This window comes from Melospiza melodia, chromosome 11 (genome assembly GCF_035770615.1).
Source record: "Melospiza melodia melodia isolate bMelMel2 chromosome 11, bMelMel2.pri, whole genome shotgun sequence".
Classification (NCBI taxonomy): Eukaryota; Metazoa; Chordata; class Aves; order Passeriformes; family Passerellidae; genus Melospiza; species Melospiza melodia.
In genome coordinates, this window is record NC_086204.1 from 30,772,160 (window position 1) to 30,798,121 (window position 25,962).

Below are 25,962 nucleotides of genomic sequence, written 5' to 3' on the forward strand. Positions count from 1 at the left end.
CCTTTGATGAACCCCGGGAGAGCTCTGGCACAACCTCTCATTGCATCTGGAGTTCTCCACAACCTCACATTGCATCTGGAGCTGGGTTAATGATATCACTGCTAGAGCTCTTCCAATAACCACATGGACTCGAAATAACCAGGATCTCCCACAGACACAGCCTGTTCCCAGCATTTCAGACAAGCAAATGGTTCCTTATTTATTCCTTTTGCTTGGAAAACTGGCTCGTACCTTCGGTGGTAGGTGACATGCCCCTCCTTGAAGTCAAACTTGTGCAGCAGTGCCTGGCCATCAAAGAGATGGTAGAAGGGCTCTGAGCCCACCTCAAACAAGCCAGGACCACATCTCAGGAGGCTTCCTCGCAGCCAGGTGGGAATCCTGCCTGTGGGAGACCCAGCATTGGGATGGGCACGGCAAATCAGACCAAGGAATTTTCATTGTGACAGTGAGAAAATCAAAACTTCATTTTCTAATTAAGCTTAGTGTTTAAACACAAATGACCTCTTCAAGCTCTGATTTCTTCACACCTGCTGTGGACCAAGACATTCAGTATTGTCTAAAGAGCTCCCCACCCAACCTGACCTTTCTCTACCCCAAATCACCAGCCCTATGAGCTCCTTCACATCCAGCCTTGTAAAGCCCTGGCAGCCCCAGAGCTGCGGGAACAAAGGGGAGCAGGAGGAGATGAGGCCCCAGACCAACCTGTGACGTGGGCAGTCACTGGAGAGGACAGCTCCTCCACTGTCTCAAAGAGCTTCTTGTAGCCTCCAGCAGGATGCTCCACCCTGGAAGGGCACAGCTGGGTGAGCCCGGAGCTGGGGCACAGCTGGGAGCCCCCCCAGGGAGGGATGGATCTTTCTGCACTGGATGATCCATGGCTTGCAAAGAACTTGGGGGAGGAAGGAAGGAGAAGCACCTTTCCATGGGGAAAGGCTCTGAGGCTCCAAACAGCTGCTGAGAACTGTCCCGAGTGTGAGGAGGGACAGGGACACCGAGGGGACACTCCATACTGCAGCCCAACAAACCAGGACACCCAAATCACCAGAAAAGCAAAATCCAGCTTGTATCTCTCAGCTCTTGGAAAAGCCTTTTTAAATTTTTTGCCTTTTTTTTTTTTTTGAAGCAAAGAATTATTTGTTGGGTTCCAATTCTATGTGCTGCAAAGCCCATGAAGACACACCAGGCACAGGCTGGTGAACTCTGCCCAGATTTGCTGTGGCTGCCCCTGGATCCCTGGCAGTGCCAAGGCCAGGCTGGACAGGGCTTGGAGCACCTGGAACAGTGGAAGGTGGCTCTGCCCATGGCAGGGGTGGCACTGGATGGGCTTTAAGGTCAATTCCAACCCAAACCATTCCAGGATTCTATTATCCTGCTCTAAATTCTGGTCAATCCTCTGGAACCTGGAGGTGAGCCTGTTCCCCCAGACCAGGACCACACCTTGGCATGGGATGTGAGATGGAGACATGGAGACCTCCCCACCTCTCCTCCCCTCCAAACCCCGCTGCCCCCAGCCCCAGCCAGTACTCCACGTGGGATGTGCTCCCACAGAGAGGAGCCTCAGGGATACTCACTGGCTGTACATCCTCCCTGATGAAGGGCCTGAGCCTCTGGAGCCAAGCAGGGAGCCAGAGCTGTGCTGGGTATTTATGGGGTGCTGAGCCCTGCCCAGGGCAGCCCCATCCCAAAACAGCCCCCACCAATGAGAGCACCCCGGGAACAGAGCCGGCTTTCAGCACCAAAATCCTCCCCGGGCTTTGGGAGCTTTTGTCCTGCTGTTCACACAAAAAGGGGCTTTCACTGTTTTCCTGAGACCTAAATTCTTCCCAAGCAGAAGTGATTACAAAGAAGAAAAGCCCAGGGAGGAGTGGGACGGAGCGCTGGAGCCGTGCCGGGCGCTGGCAGCGGCACCCGGCTCTGCAGGGACCATCCCGGCTCCCCCAGAGCCTCCCAGGAGTGTGTGACACCAGGGACACCAGGGGAGGACAGTGCCAGAGGCAAACATCAGGGAATCCCCCGAGCTGGAGGGACCCACAGGGGTCAGTGATCCTGGCCCTGCACAGACACCCCAACAATCCCATCGGAGCGCTGTCTGAGCCCTCCTGGAGCTGCTCTGGCAGCCTCGGGGCCATGCCCATTCCCTGGGGAGCCTGGGCAGTGCCAGCACCCTCTGGATGAGAAACCTTCCCAAAATCCAACCTAAACCTCCCCGGCCCAGCTCCAGCCATTCCCTGGGTCCTGTCACAGGGAGTGGAGATTGGAGCTGTCCCTCAGCCCCTGGAGGTGTCCCTCAGTCTCCTCCAGACTCAGCATTAGGAACCACCTCTTGTAAGAATGGTTTATTTTTTAATTCATTTATTAAAATAGTTATGAAAACATTTACAAAAATAACAGCGCTGTAAAGAGCAATTTCAAAGATTAACAAGGTCTCTGTTTCCTGCTGTCCCCTCAGAGACAGAGGATGAAGGTGTTTTATCACCACATACATTCAGGTGCTGCTTCCATATAGAAACAGCTCCAGGGACCCAAACTGGGATGAAGGGACAGAAAGTGACATTAAACATCCCCTGCTCCATTTGCTGCCACAACCAACACATGAGGGTTGGCTCTTTCCCTGGGGTTTTGCTTGTTCCCTTTCAAGGCAGCGTTTCCACAAGGGCTCATTTAAGGCTTCTCACAGAAAAACCAGGATACTGCACTGAGATCGTGATTAAGGCCTCCCATTAACCCTTTCCATTGAAGAACCATAATTATAATTTCTCTTTTTATTCCCATTTTGGCTAAGGTCTGTCAAAACCTTAGAAGGGAACATTAAATAACCTGGATCAAGAACTGGGAGTAATGAGGGCAGGCCTTTGAAAGCCAAATCCTGGAAATGTGAGCTTCTCACCCAATAAGTTACTTAACTGGAACACTACATAAACAAAGCATTTATGCAACATGGCATGGGGTAGGAAGCACTGGAAGCAAGTTCAGGCAGGTGCTGAGTGCTGGAGGCTGGTTACAGATGTTCCAGGGCAGGAACAGCTGCCCCCTGCCCTGAAAGCACAAAGTTACCCTCAGGACATAAGGCATCATTAATACAGGGTAAAATGAGGCTAATTCAGGTTTCTCTTTTACAAAATCTTTCCCAAAAAAGGAGAAAAATGGTATTTTTTGGGGAGAGAACTGACAGGCTCAGGATCACAGATGTACCAAGGAATCCTGGCTGTGAGGGTGAGCAGGCCCTGGCACAGGTGCCCAGAGCAGCTGTGGCTGCCCCTGGATCCCTGGCAGTGCCCAAGGCCAGGCTGGATGGGGCTGGGACAGTGGGAGGGGTCCCTGCCATGGCAGGGTGGCACTGGGTGGGATTTAAGGTCCCTCCCAACCTAAACCAGTCTGGGATCTCAGAGCCAGGCAGTAGATTAATTATTATTAATTATACTTTCCCAAAAATATTCCTGCAGATTTCAACTCCTGTGGGGGAACCTTTATCTTATCATAATTATTAAGCAAATCCCAGGGAAAATTAGTATATTCTGTTCTCACTTCATGGATCATCCATCACTCCTATTTTGAGAATCTCACCAACAGATCCAAAATGAATTTTCCATGAAAATGCAGAAATACACTTCAAGTCTTTTAATATAAATAAATATCAAAAAGCTGATGAGGGTTTTACAGATGATATGAACAGAAGCATTTATGGAGTGTGAACAGAAGCATTTATGGAGTGAGATAATAATTTATTTATGGTGAACTGGCTCTCCTGGTTCTGAACTCATAGAAGCTCCTTTGTTTAAAGACAAACATTTTTGAGAATAGAAAAGGCACTTAGTCACAACACACACATGTAAAAACTACAATAAATGGCACAAATTCCTGACAGACATTTAAAGGTTATAACAAGAGGCACATCATTAGTTTCCCATTAAAAAATATATAAATTTTTGGTTAACAACAGCTTTATGTGTATTTTTACATTTTCCTACTCCGATATATTGTAATAATTTGTAAACAGATAAATATTTTTCTTTTAGAAGTTATTCCAAAGTATCTGCACCAAAAAAGGTATTTTGGCACCTTCCAGCACAGTGTCCATGTAAACATTTCCCCCTTCCACAGCACAGCCAGCACCAAACTCCTGCAGCAATTCCTTTGGTGAATCCCTCAGACTTCAGGCAGGGAGAGGTGGCTCAGGAGGGTGAAATCAGTACCTGAGGCTGCGGAATTTGGGTTTCCTGAGGCTCAGCATGGGCTGCTTGAGGGTGGGTTTGTTCTCCAGGAGCTGCGCTTCCGACTCCGTCCTTGGGAACCTGCTCCCGTAGATCTGGGGGTATTCCTTCTGGAACTACAGCACACACAGCAGCCAGGATGAGAAAACCCCAGAGGAAATCCCACAACAGCTCCAGCTGTGCCACAGCACACTCTGTGCCTGCAGAGCTGCCTTCCAGGAACGCCTTGGATAAACTCTCTTACCCAACAGGGAGCCAAGGCTTCTCCCAGGAAAGCTTACCACTGATTCCATGGAAATGAAAGCACCTGGAACCAGAGCAGTGGTTTGGACACTGTGCCTGTTTCCCTTGCAAGGCCTCAGGGAGGGATGAAAAACTGTAAATACATCTGGACATGAGCCAAACCTTCCCAGGGATGGATCCAAACCACCTTTGTAACTTCTGGTGTTGACGCAATTGGGAACTTACTCTCTAGAAAGTGCCATGAATTTGGCTCTTCCCAAGAATTCCCAACATTTCCCATCAAGCAGAATGTGTCCAGCAGGCCCAGGGCAGTGCCCATCCCTGTGCTGGCACTGCTGAGGCACCTCCAGTACTGGGACCATTTATCAACTAAAATTCACCATTCTTCTTTAGATTCAGAAGTTTTGATGAACCAAACCAGAGTCACTTTTAGAGGCCCACAACGTTTCCACAACACACATGAAGTCAGAGCTGCAGGAGGGGCACCAAAGCCAAGTGTGGCTGTCCTCAAAAGCTGCTTGTTCAAAGGGGAGTCACAAGACTCGCTTAGGAGATTCCAGGACAAGTACAAAACTATTCCATTGGGCAGGAAGACTTGCCAAAAGAAAGAAAAACCCTCCAGGATTAAATCCTGCCAGAACTGCTGTGCTTTAGCCTTACTATTAGGCAAGTGTTGGTAGGTGAGAGAAGTGCAAGATAATCTTGAGCACTGTAAATGTTACAAAACACAAAGCCAAGGCCACCAAAAGAATGTTTCAGGATTCTCAACAGAGAGAGTTTGGTCTCTTAAAGCCAAAAATCATTGCTTTTAACCCCTACTGAATTTAACCCCACCTCTGGCATGTTAATGGTGACTTGGATGGCCAGTGCAGCACAGGAATCCAGGCTGCAGCTCCATCAGGAATCACTGAATGGAGAGCTGGAGCTCCAGCAGAACCATTTGTCCTGGTTTTACACCATTGTTTGAACACTGCTGCCAGCCAAAGGCTGCATTATTATGGAGTGGTTTGGATTGGAAGGGACCTTAAATCCCATCCTGTTCCACCCCTGCCATGGCAGGGACACCTCCCACTGTCCCAGGCTGCTCCAGCCCCAGTGTCCAGCCTGGCCTTGGGCACTGCCAGGGATCCAGGGTGGGCAACCTGTGCCAGGGCCTGCCCACCCTCCCAGGGAACAATTCCCAATTCCCAATCTCCCATCCAGCCCTGCCCTCTGGCAGTGGGAGCCATTCCCTGTGTGCTGTCCCTCCATCCCTGTCCCCAGCCCCTCTGCAGCTCTCCTGGAGCCCCTTCAGGCCCTGCCAGGGGCTCTGGGCTCTCCCTGGATCCTTCTCCTCTCCAGGTGAGCACCCCCAGGTGTCCCAGCCTGGCTCCAGAGGATGCAGCATTAAAAACCATCTTTAAAATCTCAAGCAGAGCACATGAAGCACTCACAGCTCTTGAACACAAACATTTCTCAGCACATTCTGCTCCTCTCCTGCCCCAGGCTCTGGGCCCATCCCTCACAAAGGCACTGCACAAGCAGATGAAATAACCTCACCTGTTTCAACTTTTTCTTCTTCTCCTTCACAGAGAGGTTTTTATCCTTGATGATGTTCTCCAGGAGCTCTGCCACTGCAGCCTGTGAGGTAGAGACCTTTTGTTCTTCAAACTCCTGAGGAGTGATTTGTTTGCAGTAGGAATACGTTGGCAAGATGGCACAAATTTCTTCTTTTTCCTGTTTGCACTGGAAGAAAAAAGGGCTCTGCATGCACTCAACTGATGCTGTACTGTTGGAGTAAGTAATAAACACCCACACCCACTCACAAGCTGCAAAACATTGTAATTAATATCTACACATTCAAAATGTCCTGGGGTTATTTGCATTTTCCCAACTTCAGAAGAAGCAATTAACAAATAAATCTGCACTGCTCTCACGGCACCAACCTGAGCCTTCTTCATGTACTCGAGGTGATCCTGCACAGCAACCTGCAGGTAAGCTGGGACCTGGAGTATTTCCTGCTGATGGTCCATCAGGAAGGACAGCAGGCGTGTGGAGAGCAGCTCATCCAGGTCCTCCTCCTCTGCACAGCGCAGGACACAGCGGGAGAACGTCTGGATCAGCTGCAAGAGTTCAGCACAGCTGCACTGGAGAAAGCTGGGGGGATGATTTCCCTCCTCTCCACTCCACAGTGGCTCAAATCCCCCAGTACCAATTTCCAAGTAGGGTCACACAAGGAGGAAGAGTCATCAGCTGAATTAAAGTCATTTCTTTGGAATTGAACAGCACTTTCAGTTAAAAATACATATTGTAAAAGGTGGTAGCAGAGAAAGGCTTAACCTATAGAAAACTGAACATCTCCACAGGACTGTAGAATAGGTTCCTGGAACGGTGTGGGTTGGAGCAGGGACACCTCCCACTGCCCCAGGGGCTCCCAGCCCTGTCCAGCCTGGCCTTGGGCACTGCCAGGGATCCAGGGCAGCCACAGCTGCTCTGGGCACCTGTGCCAGGGCCTGCCCACCCTCTGAATAAAGAATTTCTTCCTACTTCTAACCCAAGCCTAAATCCTCAATTGGAGGAGACAAGTGGGGTGATTAAAACCTGCAGAGCCAACCTAATGCACACCAGGATTAAACTGGAATGAGATGGGCTTTAAGGTCCCTCCCAACCCAAACCAGTTTGGGATTCCAAAGAGCAGCAGGGTGAGAAATCAGGCTGAGGAATCTCTGCATTCCTCTAAGAAGAGTTTTCCTGCCCTTACCAGGGACCTGGTGCCCATGGCATCGTGCAGCCGTGGCATGTCGACGTTGCCACTGATCCTGTTCATCATCCTGAGCAGCAGCTGCAGCTTCCTGCGCCTCGGCGGGGGCAGCAGCAGGCAGCAGATCTGCAGGGCCTCCACTGCAATCCTCTCCAGGTGAGGCTGCAGCAGATCTGCAAGTCAACCACAAAGACAGCTGGCATTAAGATCTGAACCAGCTTCCAGCATGTTTCTACCTCAGTATCACACATTTCCTATTTTTCAGTGTGATTATTTATGTTCCAGAGAAATCAGCTGTAACACAGAGGAGAATGTACAGGCCTTTGTTTGTGTGGTCATCTTCAACTTCCTCCATTATGGTGCAGTTAGGACCACAATACAATTAAGGAGTGACACTAATTATTCCCAGAAAATACAGATTTACAGAACAGAAAAACACATCTCCAACAGGCAGGTGTGTGCAGATTCCCTGTCCCCATCACTCACCTGAGCAGAAAGGCCAATCACTGACACATGGAGCTCCTACTCCAAAGTTACTACACACAGTTAGCACAGCTACAGCAGCTTAAACAAAAATGCCAGCAGATTTCCTTTAAAAGCCCACAGATGCATGCTCTGTGCCTATCCTAGCAGAGTGGCAGAGGTGAGGGAAGCGGGGGTTAGTGAGGCCACAGCACAAGGCAGTGCAGCGTGCTGCAGAGAGCCCTTACTTGTGCCAGGCAGCACACAAGGGGAGGGGGGGGCAGAGCGTGCTGCCAGCTCGGTGCTGCTCCTGCAGAGCCTCCTCTGGACGCTGATGGCTGTGCCCTGCCCCCGGGGCTGCACTGTGATCTCGGCGCTGGGCCTGTTGATGGCACTGCAGCTCCTGGAGCTCCTCCTGCCCAGCAGGCTCAGGGGTGGCCCCTGGCTGCCACCCCACAGCTGCTCGGCCCAGGGACACGGGCCAGGCGCTCTCCCGAGGCCCTGGGCTGGGCCTGAGCTACCCCAGCCCGGCTCCAGCACCGAGGCCCCTCTGTGCTCCTCCAGCAGCTCTCCACTCCTCCTGCTGGTGCTCACACCTGCCCCGAGGGGGGCACGTCCTCCTTTATCACACACACTTGAAGCAGCAGCTCCAATTCTCTCCAAGGAGTAACACCTTGTCCTAAATGCTCCAGGTGGCTCTTGGGCATTCCTGGGTCCTGCAAGATTCTGGCAGCTCCCTCCTATCAGGCTCCCAGCACTCCCTTGCTGCCGTGGCAGTTTGTGCTGCTGCCATTTCTTTCCGTGCTGCTTTTGGGCTCTCAGCTCCTCTGAGGAAAACCTCCTGGAAGCTTCTCCTTTCTCCTTCTTGTCAGACTCTTTGAGGAGCAGGCTTAGGAGAAGACACTCAGTGGACTTGAAAGAGTTCAAGTGAGGAGGTTTTGAAGGCTGAGGGTCACATTTCTCCTCTTGGACAGAACGATTTCCACTGCCCAGATCAGGAATTTGGATGTAGCCACACAAAACTATCAGGGAATGAAAGAGATGTTAAAGGTGCAAGTGGTGTGAAAATGAACCAGTTCAGAGAGCTGCTAACTGGGCAGACAGACAACAAAGTCAAGATATTAATTAAGATATTAATTAAGAAGACTTTAGCTCAGTTCCAAAGCAATTTAACAAGGCCATTGCATCCAACATGCAAGAACAAAGACAGGTAACACTGCAATAGTGAGGAGCAGGCAGAACAAGCACACCTTCTGAAGTTCTTGTTATTGAATATTTAGAATGTGAGCTGAAACAGCAATTTAAATGGGAAATCATGAGGCAGAAGTACATTTTAATTAACACTAATACAGAATGGAGCAGTGATGATCCTCCTCAGACCGGAGCTCCCACACACATCAGGAGGCCGAGCTCTGCTTTGAATCACATTTGTCCCTCAGCTGATCTGAACTCCAGAGCTTCCCTGACTGTTTCTAAACTCATACATACCTAAGATATTAACAAAGAGCTCATAGTATTCAAAAGTAAGCAATGGCTCAGGAAGACTGAGAAAATAATCAGCAACTGTTCTGAACACGTCCCGCTCAAAGCCACTGTAGGTGTCCTGGCTCATGTCCTTGTTCCTGGGCCCTGAAAAGAGGGGAAGAGAGGAAATTCACACCAAAAATCCACAGTCCCACTAGAAAAGAAACTTCTGAAGATCAGCCTAAATTTATTCTTCTTCCACAAGCAAAGAATCCTATCAGCAATCCACAAATATTGTATTTGGCACAAATTGCAAGCAAAAGCAGTGTAAGAGATTCCAGGCAGCCACTAGAGAGCTGTGCTCAGTTCTGTTCCACACCAAGAAAATAAATAAAGAAAAATTAATCTGTGGTCTTCATAGGTTCCTCAGCAAAATTATCACCCACCCTTAGTGTGTGCCTTCATTTCCAAAGCACAGTGATCCCACTTCTCCCAGTTCAAGCTCCCTGAGCAAAAGGAAGCTCAGCACATGGATAAAAAAGCTCATTATCTCTGGTCTCATTTGAGAGGCACTCATCTAATTAATTTAGAGTTGATTGTTTACAAAGCAAAGAAAGTGGATCTCCCCAGTTTAATATGAAGTGTAGGAAATGTTTTGGTCCAGCTAAAAGCCAAGGACTGGAAAAGCAAAGTCCCTTTCACTCCTGAAAAATTGTATTAGAGGAAACCACCCACAGGTTTCTGAACTGAAACATCACAGCTGATTTCACACACACAAATATTTCCCTTCCAACTCTCAAAAGAGGTTTCTGGAACTTGAAAGCTCTTCAGTGACTTACAGTAGGCCAAGCACTTCATGGCTGACAGCACCCAGTGAGGGAGGTCTTCTGAAATCCAAACAGATAAAAGCATCATTTAGACACCAGCCCAAATAATTAACAACTAATAATGGCTCACACGTATTAAATAACACCTAAAGCACAAAAGATTAAATTTAAACTGATTTTAAATACTGCTCCACATGTAATTTTGAGAGGATAAAGGGGAGTAATTTCAAGCTGAAGGTGGGCAGGGTTAGATGGGATATTGGGAAGGAATTTTTGGCTGGGATGGAATTTTGGCTGCCCCTGGATCCCTGGCAGTGCCCAGGGCCAGGCTGGAGCAGCCTGGCACAGGGGAAGGTGTCCCTGCCATGGCAGGGGTGGGATGGGATTGAAGGTCCCTGAGCTGTGCTGTGGCTGGGGAAAAAGTGGAAACAGCAGACTGTGAAACAGATGAATTATTATTTATAAACAAATAATTTTTAAGCAAATCTAGGGAAATAAATGTCACCTGCTTTGTCCTGCAGGATGACCACGCCGTGTTTGCTGGTGTTGCTCATGTTGTACATGACAAACTCAGGGATGATCTGGGCTGGCTGCAGAACCTCCTCCAGCGAGGGCAGTCCCAAAATGGTCTGCAGACTGGGGAGGAAGAGAGCAACATTTGCAAGGGATGAAGGAAAACAAGTTCTTTCCACACTATTCCAAAACTCTGGGTGAGCTAACGTGCTGTTTGGTAACTTCTCACTTCCAGGAGGACAACTGGGGACACTTTTCCCTGGCACAAACAGCAACAGTCAGAAGGAAGAGCACCTCAGGTGTTTAAAATAGATTTCAGCCTCTAATCACAAATTCCTTAAATGCAGCAACCCAAAGTTAATAAACAGATTAGAAAACCTGTGTAAACAACAGGAAAAAAATTAAACCCTTCAAAAATTCAAATTAAATTTTAAACATAGTTTTAACAATTAAAAACAAATGGTGAAAGCTTGCTTGGGCCATTTCCCACTGAAGGAGAAGGTGCTGTGTGTAATTCCTCACTCACTGTATCTGGATGATATTTCTCCATGTTTCTTGCACATATTCCTGTGTTATTTCCCTCCTTTGCTGTGTGCCTTCCTTCTTTTCTTCTGCTACATCAGCTTTTGGTCTTGCTAAGTTTTCCTGAAAATGAGTGGTTTGTACTGTAAGATAAATGAGCTTCTTAAGGCAATTAAAAATTACAGAAAATTGGAATTAGAAGAACAGGGCATTCTGTGGAACATTAAATTCCACATGAGCCAGGGGGTAACCTGCAGCCTCAGCACTGAAATGGAGCACACAACTAAAAAGAAATGGGGAAAAACTCCTGATCAATCCAAAACCAGCAATTTAAAAGCTAAAAACACCTCAAATTCAGATGTATTAATATGTGAATTATTCTCCTTTAGAACTGGAACCTAAATTCAGAATTTATGCACGCCAATCTCAGCTGAATCAAGGGCCACACTAAAAGATGACCAATTAAATCATTTGTGCCTTTTAGTTGTCCCCCAGCAATAAATTAAATTTCAACAAGGCCATACTGTGCAGATCATTTCTAGGACTTCACCTTTCGACCCTCCCCGTACTTTAAAATCCTTAGCAGGGATAATTCTGCACTGAGACAAAACAAAGAAAATCCAAAACAAAATAAAAATCCCTCTCATATAAATTTGTTTCTTAATATTTCCAAATTCCTTAAGTCTATACTATTCTTTCTTAGGGGAGATGCCACAATAGAGCAGTGTCACTAAATTTTAAAGACTAAAGACAATGCAAGCCAACTGCACTGCTGTGAGGAACAGAAGTTATTACCACAGACTGCAGGAACTCCTGTTTCTTCAAACCCCTTTTAGATGAGCTGGGCAGTTTAAAAAGTTTTCCTTTGTCTCCAGAGAAGTTTTCCAAGTTCTCCCTTGGTGGGCTTGGTAGAGGTTTGACTGGAGAGGTTGGAGGGAATCTGTAATGAACGGGAGAGATGTTAAATACATTCAGAACTGATCTGTAATCAAATAAGTGACTTGACAAAACAAAACCTCCGAGTCCATAGCAGTGTGACTCTGTTAGGAAATATTTTTGTAAGTTTATCATATTATAAATTAGCTTTAGGCTGTTTTTCCTGATGCCAAAGTCCAGCTGAAGGTATTGGCACAGCCTGAGCCCAGAACGTGAGAAGTGGGGGCCATTAATACCTTTGATTTCAGAGCTGCTTGGCTCTGCTTCCCACTCAGGCTTTGTGTAAAAGGCCCAAGAGAAGCAAACCCAGCAGGCAGCTCCTACAAAACACCCTGGCTTCACTCCAAAGCACTGGAGTGCAGTTTGTATTCCAGCAAAAACCTCGGATGGACAAAAGCAGGGACACACACAGGAGGGAAGCAAAACACTCAGAGGAGAAAAACTGTGCTGATAATTAACTTGTTACCTAGGATGTTTAACCCAAACAAAGCTCTTTTTGCAAATCTAAGCATTTTAAATTGTGAAAAATGTATTTTATGATTGTATTTTATGATTGGCTTTTTCCAAATATTAAAATGAATGTTATATGTGTTGTGTTAGAAAGTTATGCTGGATTAATTCTCTTAAGTAGTGTGTTAAATGTAGTTTTAGGTGATAACATAATGTTAATATAGAAACTATGCTACGTAGGATACTTTTTTAAAGAGAGGACTAGCACTGAGGTAGCAGCCACAGGACACCTGAATCTTTCAGACAAAGAGAATTTATTGCTCCCTCATCAGAAGAAACGAACTTTTTCTGCCTCAAAGGCGCTGTCAGGATTCAGAGGAGGAAGTTGATGATGACCAGAAAGAATCCTGTGTTTGAATGGAATTTATGCATCATGTATGAGGGGTATGAATATGCAACAGGCTGTTGTTTTTAAGGGTTAATCCTCTGCTAACGTGGGTCCTTTTTCGGGCTCTTGCTACCCAGAAAAGGTACCTGGACTGTCTGTAACTCTTTGTCTCTATTGTCTCATACTGGCCTAATCCAAATTATCATCACTCTGATTGTATTACTATTTTTATAAGCATTTTATTACTATTAAACTTTTAAAACTTTAAAAACACGTGATTGGCGTTTGTCACAGAACTAAAACTCCCAACCTGCGACACCGGGGGATAACTCTGACTCAGTACCTGTACAGGGCACCGTTGTCCTCCAGGTTCTCAGCGCCCCAGCGGCCCTTGATGTCCTCGATGACGTGGTTTTTGAGGAATTTCCGCAGGAGCTGCACCGTCTGCTGCCGGGTGACGTCGGGCCCGAAGCTGCTGTTGCTGCGGAGCACCTGGTGCAGCCAGTCCGCGGCCTCGGCCGCCGTGAAGCAGCTGCCGTGCGAGCGGAGCCGCTGCCGGTGCCGCCGCACGGGCATCCCGGCGCGGAAGCAGCGCGTCACCTCGTTCCACTGCGGGGACACCGAGCGGCACCGCCGCTTGCAGCCACCGCCGACAACGGCATGTCGCGACAGCGGGGCGTCAACTTTATGTGACAGAGGGCAGGGCGGGGGAGGTCTCCAGGTACCCCCATGTCCCGAGGGTAGGGATGTCCGTGCGCACCCAGTATCGCGACAGAGCGCAGGGGGATGCCAGGGCACCCACATCGCTACAGAGAGCAGGGGGGTGCCACGGCACCCACATATCGTGGCACGGGGTGTCCCTGCGCAGCCAATGTCGCCACAGAGCGCAGGGGGTGCCAGGGCACCCACATATCGTCCTACAGAGTGTCCCTGAGCAGCCAATATCGCGACAGAGCGCAGGGGGGTGCCAGGGCACCCTCACACCGTCCTATGGGATGTCTCAGGGCGCCCCCGTGTGGCGGCTCCGCGCACGCGCACACCGAGAAAACGGAGCCGGGGCAGAAGGCGCCAGGCAGCCACGTGTCGCGACAGAGAGCGGGGGGTGTCCCTGAGCCCCGTCACGACAGCAGGCAGGGGGTCCCAGGGCACCCAGGTGTCGCGGCAGCTGGCAGGGCATATCCCCAAGCGCCCCTCTGTCGTGACAGCAGGCCCGAGGGGCAGAGCCACCTCCCGCCCCGCGACGCTCGCACGGGTGCCACGGGCGCCCCGCTCCCCCCGCAGCAGCCGCGCCCCCGGCTCCCGCCCGGCCCGCTTCCGCCCAGCCCCGCTCGGTGCTCACCAGCCTCGTGGCGCGGTACGGCCCCGGTCCGGGTCCCGGTCCCGGCACGGCCATGGCGGCCCCTCAGGCAGGGAGCGCAGCGCCCCCTGCCGGCCCCGCCGCGCGCACAACGGCCGCCGCCGCCGCCCCGCCGTTCGAATCCGCCGGCGGCCGCTGATTGGCCGAGACAGACGCAAGCGGCGCGTGATGCCACTGGGCGGGCCGGGCAGAGGGGACGCTGAGGCCGCGGGTTCGGATCCCGGCCCGAGCACTTTCACCGGCGTTAATTACCCTGCTGCGATTAACAGTAATTACAGAAATTCATGGAGCCGAGTTCGTTACCTAAGAGTCATTAACGTGCTGGGACAGCTGGCCCAGCCGCATGTCACAGCTGCTCCTGAGGTGTAGGGGTGGCACTGGGTGGGCTCTGAGGTCCATTCCAACCCAGCCCAGTCTGGGGCGCTGTGGGATGAGGAGGGCTGGGTGGGAACACCTTCACTTGGGTTTAGTCAGGGTTTAATCCCTCTGTGCAATGAAGCTTATTCTGGCTGTGGCCAGTACAGAATGGTCCTGCCTCAGCTCCATTCCCTCTCTCCCCTCAGCTCCAGCCCCTCCTCAGCTCCATTCCCTCTCTCTCCCCTCAGCTCCAGCCCCTCCTCAGCTCCATTCCCTCTCTCTCCCCTCAGCTCCATTCCCCTCCTGCCTTCCCACAGGAAAATCCCAACAGCTCCAGGGTCACTGCATCCCCTGATTTTGAACACAAAGAGCACGTGCACATGGCAATATAAGCAAGGAAAGGAAAAGTGTGTTTTAATTAAAATTATTCCAATCATTTCTCCAGCACATGGTTTTTTCTTAAAAGAGACTAAGACTATTCTTTAGAAAGTTATTATTTACCAGGTGTTTGATTTCACTTCATTTTCAATAAAACATCAAGAGAAGAAAAAGCTCTTAGGCAAATTTCTAACTTGATTAAAATACATCTGAGCTCCATCAAGTTTTTGAGCTGAGCGGATGGGTGAGCAGAGAATGACCTGAGAGCAGCAAGAGGCAGCAGCCCCTGTGCCCCCAACCCTGCAGGAGCAGGAGGAACACTGAGCTCTGCTGGGAGAACTGGGATCACATTCCCAGGGTGCCCACGGCTGCTCCCACACAGCTCCTGGCTCCAGGCAGAGCCCAGGCTGTGCCCAGCACACCCTGCACAGCCAGGGAGAGCAGTCCAACAGCAGCAGGGACAGTCCCAGGAACCCAGACTGGAATTCCCAGAGGCAAAGCAAGAGGGGATTGGTTTTCCGTGTCCTCGTCCACAGCCATGTCCAGTTCCAAGGTCCTTATTGACCCTCAAGGTTTATGCAAACTGCAGGAAGGAAAGGGAGGGGTCAGTGTGCTCTGCCCCTCTATCAAAGACATTTTTATTTCCTTTTATTAAATTCAAATCACATTTCAGCCTTTGATTCTCCTGAATCCATGGGGAACTGTGCCTGAGCAGGGCTGCAAACAGGGAAACTTTCCCTCCCCAGCCCAGGGTCCACCAGGGAGGAGCTGAGGGCTCAGCCCCTGGGAAAGGCTGGCTGGGGATGATTTTATAGAGGAACTCCCCACTCACCGCAGCCTTCAGGGCCTGGTCCAGGTCTGCCAGCAGATCCTCCTCATCCTCCAGCCCCACCGAGAGGCGGATCAAGGTGTCACTGATTCCCAGAGTTTTCCTTTCCGCCTCAGGCACTGAGGCGTGGGTCATGATGGCCCTGAAAGGACAAAAATATCTTTATCCCAAGAATCTGGGACTTGTATTGGTAAAAGCAGCCTGGCTGGTTCCCTGCCAGCAGCCCTGACATGCAGCAGGATCTGACACCTCCTCTGTGCCACCTGTGTGACCCCACAGATGCAGAGAGCCCCTGGCAGCAGCTCCTGGAAATGCTGGGAATGCTGACAAGTCAGGGAATTGCATCTCCAGCTCGTATGTGCAGGACACAAATGATTAACAAGAAGTGGATATTTAAATATCTGGACCTGACAAAGGAGAAAATCCTACTGCTCTTCCTTCCAGAGCTGCTCTTTTATTCCACAGAAGCTCTGTAGGCTCTGCACATGGGGAATGTGCAACCTCCAGTACAAAGTCTCCTGGTTTCATTCCTGGTGTCTCAGATCCCTTCTCAAAGTGCCCCAAAGGACTCTGGAGGGTTTATTCTCTCCAGCTACACAGGACACAGGCAAGAAGGGATTTCCCTGGTGCTGTCACTGGCACCAGTTCCTTTCAGCTGCTGGAGGGGTTCAAGGTTTGCTGTGAAATCAGGAAGTGAAATGATTTAACATTTAAATTTAGCCAATAATTTCCATGGACCTTTCCCAAAAGCAAGCTGGCTTGGAGTGCAATGATGCAATTCCATGAAGATGCTGCTTTGAGCAGTTTAAAAGGCCCAGGAGGCCCTGCCAGGGCCCAGAGGCAGCTGGGGCACACAGTGACCGTGCCCCTTGTGTGAGCAGGGAGCAGGGCATTCATTCCTCCATCCCAGCACTCTGCAGCTTCTGGGACTGCCTTCATGGACACCGACTGTGCCTCAGCCCTCCAGGTGAAATTCCTCAATCTCTGCCCTCCCACAGGATTCCCTCCCTCTGCAATCTCCCCTGGCTCTGTGCTGCACAGCAGTTCCTGAGTTTAGCTAAAGGCAAAACAGCAAAACAGCTCTGGGGGCTGGGAAATTGTGGGAATTTCGTGGTGCTCTGCAGCTTTTTGGGGCTCTGAGGATGGGAGGATGAACTCACGGATGCTCTGCCAGGCTCTCATAGCCACCCAGACTCTCAGCCAAGGCAAACACCTGTGGGAGAAAGGGAGAGGAGTCGTTACAGGAGTGGGCTCAGGACACAAACGTGGGCACAGGCAGAGTGCACACCTGGCCAAACACCAGCACAGGCTGGGTCAAGAACCCAGCCAGGCATTCCCAGAGCCAGGGGCTCCCTCAGTGCCTTTCCCCCTGAGGGCACTCTGCAATGTTCCAGCAGAGCTGCACCAGCCCCAGCTGCCCAGCCCTGCAGAAAGCCCTCTGCCAGCAGCAGCTGAGCTGGACACCCTCACCCTGGGAGCAAACAAACAAACACTCCCAGGGGGATGAGGGGTTCCTTTGTTCCCTCTCATTCACCCCATGGACAAACTATTCCTGATTTATAGTGGGATTTATGGGACACACCCAAAGGATTGGCAAGAAAAGCCACCCCACCCTCCCATCAGCAGGGCAGATTCAGCTCCCTCTGAGGGTGATTTTATTGTCTATTTTACCTTCAAGTTCCTGAGAAAGGCAGAGGCATTTTCTTTTTTCCCTTTGATGTAGAACGTGACCATCCCAGGACAGCCTGCGCACTGCCTCTTCATCACCTCATACTGAGGGTGGGAAGCCAGCCCTGGAATGGAGAGAGTTGGGAGAATTCCCAGTGAATGCCAGTGCAGAGCTGGGGCAGCTCAGCCTCACCCAGCCCATCACTGGGCACCACAGCTCCCCAGTCCCTGCTCACCCACCTGGGTACATGACTTTCTCCACACTGGGATGGGATTCCAGGAACTTGGCCACAGCCAGGCCGTTGTGGAAGTGCAGCTTCATCCTGATGTGCAGAGTCTTGAGGCCCCGGTTGCAGAGGAAGCAGTCAAAGGGAGAGGGGACAGCTCCCAGGGCTGTGGGAATGGGAACAGAATCCCACAGAATCACACAGAATTCCAGAGAATTCCACAGCAACATTGGTGCTCTGCATTCAGCACAGCCAAACACATCCTCACCTCCAGCATTGCTGACCTTGGCACAAGTGGGAAGACAGCCAAGGCAATCTCTGTTCCTCATCTCCCACATGGGACAGCCAATTAATGAGGCCAATTAACAGGCTCAGGCCTCAAGGATTACATTATTTATTGGGCACAGTGCACCCTCAGTGCAGAGGGCACAACCCTGCACAGGAATTTATTCCTGACAAAGAGGAGGCCGGAAAATTGCCAGAATCATCCGAGGCAGGAAAATTCTGCACTGGGCACACCCTGATGGGTGAGGGAGTTTCAAACCCCCCAGGCTGCTGGGGGCACCTCAGTGCTTTCAGGATGGGCCTCAGTGCTCTCCTGGAGTGCTCAGGAAGGGGAGATCAACGTCTCTCATTTTATGGGACTGTTTTATTGAGCTTTCCCAGCTCTGTTAATTTACATTCCAGGCTGATTTCCCACTTGTGTGCGTGCCCACCCTCCCCAGCAGCAGCTGTGGATGTGAACAGGATTCCTGTCAGGAATTCCCTGTCTGGACTTACAGTACTGCAGGAATTTCAGCCTCTCATAGAGATCATCCCTGTTTACAGAGACCAGGCCCATGAGGACATCGCTGTGCCCTGCAAATGACAGGGGACAAGAATGGGATCACCCAGGTGTAAATAAAACCCCTGGGACACCTCCCACCACCCCAGGCTGCTCCAGCCCCAGGGTCCAACCTGGCCTTGGGCACTGCCAGGGATACAGGGGCCTCCCCACCCTCCCAGCCAGGAATTCCCTCCCAGTCTCCCTCCATCCCTGCCCTAAGCATGTGCTGAACTCTCACACTCACCATTCATGTATTTGGTTGCAGAAGACATACAAATATCAGCCCCCAGGGCCAAAGGACGCTGAAAGGAAAGGAAAATAACATCATCATTCCAGTTTGGGTTCATCCCCAGCCATTCCAAAGGCTCTGAACTCACACAGGATAAACAAGGGGAGAAACAAACACAAAAACCTGAGCATGACAATAGAACATGTGCTAAAGGCAGCAGTACAGGGAGGCACTCTGAATTCAAGGGAAGCACAAGAAAATGTGATTTAAGAGCACTGCTCCCACTCCCACAGGCTCCAGGGAGAGGAGAGATTGAGCACATCCAACACACAGTGCAGAGCTGGGAAAACAGTTCTGCAGCTCAGCTGGGGCAGGGACACACCATGGCATGGAGCCCACAAAGGGCATTTCCATGGGAAATGAGGGATCCAGCTGCAGAGCAAAAGAATTGCTTTGCTTTCCAGCTGTTGCAGATCCTGCCCTGGAGGAGCTGAGAGCATGAGCAAAGGAGCTTCCTTTGGCAGCTCTCTCCCCTCAGCTCCCAGTGCTCTGCCCAGGAGCCTCCTGAGGGGAGACAAACCAGGAGCTGGATGGGCAAGAGGGGCTGAGCAGTGCCAGATTTTTAATCAGTCACTAATTAAGGCACTTTGCACATGGTATCAGCACATTCTAAAGAGTGAGGGGCATCACTCTTAAAATTTAACCAAGCAGGCAGTTGCCAAAACTGCTGCTGCCACATTCAACACAGACTCCTACCCAGGGAATGTGGAGATGCCCAGCCAGAACCATAATGGAAAAGGACTTTTACACTCAACATTGATGGACAGATGACTGTGAAATTCTCCTTTTCTTAGCCCAGTGTGGTACCTCACCTACTGCTCCTGCTCCCACCAATTAATCATTAGCGCTGGCTTTCCCTCCACACTGGGCTGCTCCAGACACATTAACCAGCACCCTGTGCTCTTCCACACAGCCCTTTCTGGAGGAAATTGGGAACTCTGAAGTGAACAACACATTGCAGGGCAAATCCCCAAGCCTCTGGCATGTCCCAGGCCAACTGCAGAGCTGCTTGAGCTAAGCATTAACATTTTCTGCCAAGTTCTCTTAATTCAGCAAGATCACCGTGCCCTGCAGGCACTTTTCACTCTGCAAAAACGGTGACTTTAAACCTACAATACCAGGGCTCAGCTTGGTCTCCAGGGAAACAAATCTGATACAATCCCTTTCCCATCCCTTTCCCAATCCCCCTGTCCTGGGGCAGGTGACACACCTGGAAATATGGAGACATGAAGCTGTTGTCCACGGCCACCAGCACCCCCGGGTGCCTGTGCGCGATGTCTGCGCAGGCTTTGATGTCGATCACCTTCAGCGTGGGGTTCGTGGGGCTCTCGAGCCAAACCAGCTGCACAAACCCAACACAACTCCAGGTCAGAGAGCTCCCAGTGCTGGGCTGAGTCCCAGGGGCTCTGGGTGCCCAGTGCTGGCAGCTCCCCGTGGCTTTGGGCCCTGGGGACGGGCAGTGGCCCTGCCAGAGCCAGGGGAGGCTCCAGCGGCTCCTCCGAGCCCAGGGAGCTTTCCCTGCAGCTGGCCTTGTGCCATCCCAGCTGGGGAAGGGCTCAGCAGCAGGACAGAGCCTTTCCCAGAGCCCTGCCCAGCACAGCTCCCTTCCCCTGGGGCAGGGATCACCCAGCAGTGCCACGGAGCCCCCCCGGCTCCGCGCTCCCTCTGCTCCTCCTCACCTCTGTCCTGTTCCCTCCTCTCTGCAGGGCTCTGCCCTTCTCAGGATGCTGCCCATGAGGGGCACAGGGGCACAGGGTGGATGCAGCTGTGCCCCAAGCTGCCCCCTCAGCTCAACACAGCCCCAACCCCAACAGGAGCAAGGATAAAACAATTTAACGTCCCTTTACAATCCACTTCCCTTTCCCCTACCTTGGTCTCTGGTGTAATTGCAGCTTCCAGGCATTTTGGCTTTGTGCAGTCAACAAAAATTACTTTCAAATTATTTTCTGAGGCTACTTTCTGGAAGTATCTGTTTGTGCCTTAAAAAACCAAAAAATCACAAAATGAAAAACTTCCTTAACTTTCATTCCCGGCTCTGCAGCCTCCTGCATCATGCAGGGACAGTCAGGAGGGCACAGCTTGATGCTGCACACCATCCATGGCACATTTATATTTTCTTTATTTACACACTTAAAGATTGTTGCAGATTGAGTGATCATGAAATAGTAATAATTTAAATATGGGATCAGAGTGATTTGGGAAGTACTTGAAATCAATGTGGGGTTTATGATCAGGAAATTAAACACAGAAGAACAATCAAGGGGAAGACTCCAGCTACGGTTTCCCATCATTCCAATAAAAATGATTCCTTCCTGTCTTTGAAGCCTTTCCCAGGGAAGATTAAAAGAATCCAGCAGGTGATCAATGGATGTGCAGCACTCACTACCAGAAACACTCCTGCATTAAAAATTCATTGGTTGGGTCCTTTAGCCAAGCTGATCCCCAGGGACTCAGTTTTCCATCTGAGCAGGAAGGGATGGGACATGGAGGTGGATTCTGGGAGCTGAAGGGAACATCTGAGTGATATTTGGGAGGTTCTTTTGTGAGAAACCCTTTCTTTGGAACAAACCAAGGCACAGGAGGAGCAATGAAATTCAGCCCTGCAGAAACCAGGCTGAGGCTCCAAGGAGAGGGGAAAGCTCCCAGGAACTGGAGTGAGCTCACCCTGCTCAGAGAGGGACTCTGGCAGAGCTGGGTGCACTCTGCCACTGGGGAGCTGTGAGGGAGAGGGATTGATAACAACAGGCTTCAAAAACAGTGGGGTCCTACAGGGGAAATTCAGAGTTCCTGAGAGCCACAGACAGGTTTGAGCCCCTGCACAAAGAAGGCTGAAGCCACTGGGTGCTGTACCCACCTCCATAGACATCATCCATGCAGATAACTGAGTCCCCTGTCTTCAGCAGGTGACAGATGTTCAAAAGAGCTGCTAAGCCAGAGGAATAAGCTAAGCCTGGAGGAGAAAGGATCATCAGTGTTTGATGTGACACAACAAGTCAGACTTGCCTTGGCCTTCCTCACTTTGCCTCTGAAAAGAACCTGTTCTGTCACTGCCTCACTGGGAACGTAGAGCCAGTGACAGCAGGGGATGGATGTGGACAGCATGGAACCAGGACAGACACTGGGATACACTGGGACAGGCTGGGACACACTGGGAATGGACTGGGACACACTGGGGCCAGGGGCTGCCTGCTCCCACTGCCTCCAGTGCTGCTGCACAAGGACGGATCCAGCTCAGCCCAGGCATCAGCCACACTGAGGGAGCAGCAGACAAACCCAGGCATGGAGCTGGACTTTGCTGGACCACAAGTGTTGGGCTCTTCCCCACCTTGGAGCTGCTCCTGCCCACAGCCAAGAGCCAGAGCCGTGGTGAGGAAATCATGGAATGGTTTGGGATGGAGGGACCCCAAAGCCCACCCAGTGCCACCCCCTGTCCCAGGCTGCTCCAAGCCCCGTCCAACCCACGAGGTGCTCACTGTATTTGGCTCCATCGAGGGCGGCCACAGCCTTTTCCAGGCAATCCCGAGTGGGGTTCCCAGACCGGATGTAGTCATAACCCTGGGGTGGAAATAAGAAACAAACATCAGAGAGAGCACTGAGAAAGTCTGGGATAACAGCAGCTCTAGGTTCCTTAAAGAGCCTTGGCTGAGGGCATCCAGCTCCTCCCAAAGCAGCAGGATTGTGTCCTGGCACAACATGCAGTGGGGCATCCCTGTCAGAGAAAGGGCCTGGGGTGCACTGGGGCAAGGAGCCACATTCTCCTGCTTCTCCCCAGACATCCATCTGTGGCCACTGTGGGAGAAAGGGCTTGGGCTGCACAGTCCAACCACCCTGAGAATGCCAGGCTGGCTCTGGCTGGGACCATGAGGGTGCCGTGGTCCCATTCCCTGCTGAGCAGAGCACAGGGCACAGGATCATGTCTAGACAGCTATGGGTATCTCCAGTGAGGGAGACTCCTCAGCCTCTCTGGAGGGAATTCTCAGGAAAAACATGTGTCCACCTCCATCACACCCACAGGCACCGGACAACTCCCCTCATCAGCTCTTGACAACCCACACGTTTCCAATTGCCACAGCTTTTATGCAAATTCTGAGGAAATTCAATGAGGAAAATAAGACTCATGCATGCACAGATGCAGTTGTTACCACGAGAACCTGCTGAGCACCCTGGGATTTGCCTGCTTTTAGGATTTCTCTTTAATGTCAACTTCCTCATAGTCAGGAATTCTGCAGATCGCTCTGGCAGAGCTCCCGGCAAGAGCATGGATCCTGTCATCAGGATGTGGATACAGCAGCGTGACTCCTCCTGAGGGCCTCCTCAGCACAGCTGGGATTCTGTGTGGAATGAGGAATCACAAGGCAAATTCCTCCTGCGCCACCAGCACAACGCGAGTTTGGAGCAGGTGCTGATTGAGGAGCGGCAGCTTTGTGCCACGTCCCGTCAAACCTTTCTAGCACTTTCTACAGGGCATCCACAAACTCCTTAGGAAATATTCCCTCGGTTTGGAAGGAGGACCGAAGGAGGCTCTTACACAAAGCGTGTGCAGTGGAACAGGGATTCTGCCCGGGCCCTGGAGCGGGGCAGGGCCGGGAGAGCCGCCCGTGTTTCCGGCTCGGGGCAGCCCCCGGAGCAGCGCTCCTGCGAGCGCGGGGCACCGCGTGCTCCCTGCCCCCCTTCCCCCGCCTTTCCCACGGGAATCATCCCAACCTCATCCCAATCCCATCCCAACCTCATCCCAACCGCTCCGGATCGCCGCCCGCAGCGGGAACAGCGAGCCCCGGGCTGGCTCCGGCTGCAAGGGAGCACAGCGGCTCCTCCGGTGCCACCGCCGCTCAGCAGGGCCGTCCCGTCCCGGAGCACAGGCACGGCATCGCGGCCGGGCGGCTCTGCAAGGGCCCCGTGAGGAGCCCCGCTCCCGGCCCAGCGAGATGCTCGCGTCTGCCCAGGAGCTGCCACGGGGGGAAACATCCGCGCCGGGAGCTCCCTGCCCTGCCCAGGCCCTGCCGCCTCCCCTTCCCCCGGCCGGGACAACGCCGGATGCTCGCGGCCTCCCGCGTGTGCCCAAGCCCGGAAGGGGGCTCGGTGTCCCTGTGGATGACTCAGCGCCCCGGTGGCGGCCACACTCACCGCGTGGTCGCCGGGAGCCCGCTGCTTGAAGGTGGTGGAGAGCGAGATGGGCGGCACCATGGCCCCGGAGCGCCATTGCTCGGGCTCCTGGCCGGCATGGATGGCATGGGTGGCGAAGTGCTTGAAGGGCGGCAAGAACCCCTCCGTCCCCTTGTCTGCCATGGCCGCGTCTGTGTGGGACCGACCCTCAGCGCTCCGGGGGCTCGGCGGGGCGAGGGCTCCTCATTGGCTGCGGCGCCGGCGGGAGGGACCCTCGCGCCCTCCCATTGGCTGCCGGTGGGGCGGGGCCCGCCCTGCACAGGCAGCGCCCGCCCGCTGGGGGGCGCCACGCGCTGCGCGCTGAGGGGCCGCTCCCGGGAGCCGTGCCGGGACCCAGGGGCGCCTTTCCCGGGAGGAACCGGGAACAATCTGGCAGCACGGGAATGACCCACAGGGAGCAGCGTGCTGACTGCCCGGCAGCGCTGCCTGCAGTACCTCAGCACCGGGAATAGCCCCCGCGCAGCACTGGCCGGGGGACCGGCTGGAGCTGCTCTGGGGGAAGGACCTGGGGGTGCTGAGGGACAACGAGCTGTGCCCGGCCAGCGGTGCCCAGTGGGATCCTGGGGTACCACAATCAATCCCAGCAGGTCAAGGGGGATCCTGCCCCTGTGCCCAGCCCTGGGGACACCTCTGGGTGCTGTGTCCAGCCCTGGGGACACCTCTGGGTGCTGTGTCCAGCTCTGGATCCTCAGCACAGCAGGGACAGGAGCTCCTGGAGCTGAGCAAGGGCCTGGAGCATCTCGGTGCCCAGGAAAGGCTGAGGGAGCTGGGGCTGCTCAGCCTGGAGAGGAGCCCCAGGGAGAGGGACCTCAGCCCTGGGTGTCCCTGGGTATCCCTGTGTCCCTGTCTATCCCTTCGTGTCCCTGTCTGTTCCTGGGTGTCCCTGTGTACAGAGGTCAGAGGGCTCCGCTCCAGACCCAGCAATGGCCCCAGAGCCATGGGCAGGGACTGAGCCCAGCAATTCCCCCAGCACAGGAGGCAGAGCTTCTGCTCCAGCCCTGAGCAGATTGTGCACAGAGGCTGTGGACTCTCCTCTCTGGGGATACTCCAGAACCATTGGGACACAAACCTGTGCTCTGGGATGTCCCTGCTGGAGCAGGGAGGTGACTGCAGAGGAGCCCCTGTGGTCCCTTCAGCCTGACCCATTCTGGAGTTCTGTGATTAAAAATTAATTCACTGAGTCTCCCTGCCAAGGTTATCCTACGTGGACTGATGTCCATGGAACAGCACTTTGACATCTGAGGACAAAGGACACACATGTGCTGAAGGCCACTGATGAATGATTTATATATTAGACTTTGTAAGGAAACTTTTTTTTTTTTTTTTACAACAAAAATATGGATAAAATGTGAGCAAAGCTGGATCTAAGAAGAGCAAACCTCTGGATGTGTGCAGTACCATGCCCCAGCCTCACATACAGGCAGGAACCTGGGATTTAGGAGGCAGGAATTCCATCCCCTGTTGATCAATCTGCTTGCTGTAGGAAAGTTCTCTTGATAGGCAGACAAAAAAAGCCATTCTCAAGAATTTGTAAGTGTAAAGTAATCCCACAGTTGGGATTCCCTACAAACACCAGTTTTCCCAGAGCCCTTCCCATGAGTAATGCCTTCGTTCCATTTCTGGGGTGAATAAGGGAGTCCATAATAAGCTGGTAAACGGTGACTTCATGCCTCTAGTAATTAAAAATGCAGCGTGAGGCTTCCACCATCAGCTAAAACCTGAGCCAATCCCTCCATTCCACAAGACCAGCCGTGCTCTGTGCGTGTTTCCAGCATGGGAGAACAGGACATGTCAGAACTGCTCACAGTGCCAGCCTCTCACATTCTGCCTGCAAATGGGTTTGACTTTCCTCAAAAAACCAGGGAAAGACAGAAAAATCTCAGTGGAAAGACCACTGGAGTATAGAGCAAAAGCAAATTGTTCAGTTTTTTTCTATTTTTTTCCTAGAATTACTTCAAATTGTGTATTAGGACTGTAAAAAGCTGTGTGGGAAGCAGCTGGGGACAGCAAGCACAGGAATTCCTAAATCTGCCTAGAATTCTTCTTGGTCACTTGGGATGAGGGAGATGATGTGAACTCAGGAAAGACAAGGCCACCAGGCTGCTAATTCTG

At 51.9% G+C, this 25,962-nt stretch overlaps 4 protein-coding genes across 6 annotated transcripts in view; 1 reads left to right on the forward strand and 3 right to left on the reverse strand.

Annotated features, from left to right (window-relative positions):
- The window catches only part of RPE65 (retinoid isomerohydrolase RPE65), a 7,373-nt gene extending 5,730 nt beyond the window's left edge, over window positions 1-1,643 (reverse strand). Inside the window, exons 1-3 of the mRNA XM_063166314.1 lie at window positions 1,572-1,643; window positions 703-785; window positions 232-382 (exon numbers count right to left, since the gene is read on the reverse strand). Of these exons, the coding sequence (XP_063022384.1) occupies window positions 232-382; window positions 703-785; window positions 1,572-1,582 (245 nt within the window). The 5' untranslated portion in view covers window positions 1,583-1,643. The remainder of the gene's footprint in view (window positions 1-231; window positions 383-702; window positions 786-1,571) is intronic.
- The window catches only part of LOC134423349 (biotin-dependent 3-methylcrotonyl-coenzyme A carboxylase beta1 subunit-like), a 21,844-nt gene extending 15,470 nt beyond the window's left edge, over window positions 1-6,374 (forward strand). The window contains exons 13-14 of the mRNA XM_063166313.1: window positions 6,026-6,230; window positions 6,334-6,374. The gene's annotated coding sequence lies outside the window, so the exon portion shown is untranslated. The remainder of the gene's footprint in view (window positions 1-6,025; window positions 6,231-6,333) is intronic.
- On the reverse strand, window positions 3,604-13,706 carry DEPDC1 (DEP domain containing 1). Of its 3 annotated transcripts, XM_063166310.1 has the most exons (11): window positions 13,100-13,699; window positions 11,778-11,922; window positions 10,987-11,105; window positions 10,453-10,583; window positions 9,960-10,007; window positions 9,145-9,285; window positions 7,905-8,678; window positions 7,195-7,367; window positions 6,380-6,556; window positions 5,994-6,179; window positions 3,604-4,327 (listed from the first exon to the last, which is right to left on the reverse strand). In XM_063166310.1, exons 1-11 carry the CDS (start codon window positions 13,558-13,560, stop codon window positions 4,187-4,189), a joined length of 2,496 nt encoding a protein of 831 aa, XP_063022380.1. In that variant the 5' UTR covers window positions 13,561-13,699; the 3' UTR covers window positions 3,604-4,186. The 3 variants fall into 3 exon arrangements, with proteins under 3 accessions (XP_063022380.1, XP_063022382.1, XP_063022381.1); XM_063166312.1 differs by lacking the exon at window positions 7,905-8,678 and having other exon boundaries at window positions 13,100-13,695; XM_063166311.1 differs by lacking the exons at window positions 3,604-4,327; window positions 5,994-6,179; window positions 6,380-6,556 and having other exon boundaries at window positions 7,276-8,678; window positions 13,100-13,706.
- A 1,153-nt stretch (window positions 13,707-14,859) lies between these two features.
- Window positions 14,860-23,998, reverse strand: LOC134423351 (cystathionine gamma-lyase-like). Its single transcript, XM_063166315.1, has 12 exons — window positions 23,812-23,998; window positions 22,161-22,242; window positions 21,542-21,637; window positions 20,557-20,666; window positions 19,898-20,029; window positions 18,643-18,700; window positions 18,353-18,430; window positions 17,586-17,738; window positions 17,349-17,470; window positions 16,838-16,890; window positions 15,681-15,819; window positions 14,860-15,431 (listed from the first exon to the last, which is right to left on the reverse strand). The coding sequence occupies exons 1-12, from the start codon at window positions 23,971-23,973 to the stop codon at window positions 15,423-15,425; spliced, it is 1,194 nt and encodes a 397-aa protein (XP_063022385.1). The 5' UTR covers window positions 23,974-23,998; the 3' UTR covers window positions 14,860-15,422.
- Between the last annotated feature and the right edge of the window lie 1,964 nt (window positions 23,999-25,962).

Excerpts from the sequence above, each read along its gene's own strand:
- DEPDC1 (XM_063166310.1), bottom strand. The coding sequence starts at position 13,560 with ATGTGGGTGCCCTGGCATCCCCCTGCGCTCTGTCGCGATACTGGGTGC. Across the intron at positions 11,106-11,777 it reads AGGAGTTCCTGCAGTCTGTG|GAAAACTTAGCAAGACCAAA; the intron begins GTAATAACTTCT and ends ACTCATTTTCAG. Across the intron at positions 10,584-10,986 it reads AGAAATATCATCCAGATACA|TCTGCAGACCATTTTGGGAC; the intron begins GTGAGTGAGGAA and ends CTTCCTCCCCAG.
- LOC134423351 (XM_063166315.1), bottom strand. The coding sequence starts at position 23,973 with ATGGCAGACAAGGGGACGGAGGGGTTCTTGCCGCCCTTCAAGCACTTC. Across the intron at positions 20,667-21,541 it reads CATGGATGATGTCTATGGAG|GCACAAACAGATACTTCCAG; the intron begins GTGGGTACAGCA and ends TGGTTTTTTAAG. Across the intron at positions 15,820-16,837 it reads GAGAGCCTGGCAGAGCATCC|GGCCATCATGACCCACGCCT; the intron begins GTGAGTTCATCC and ends TTGTCCTTTCAG.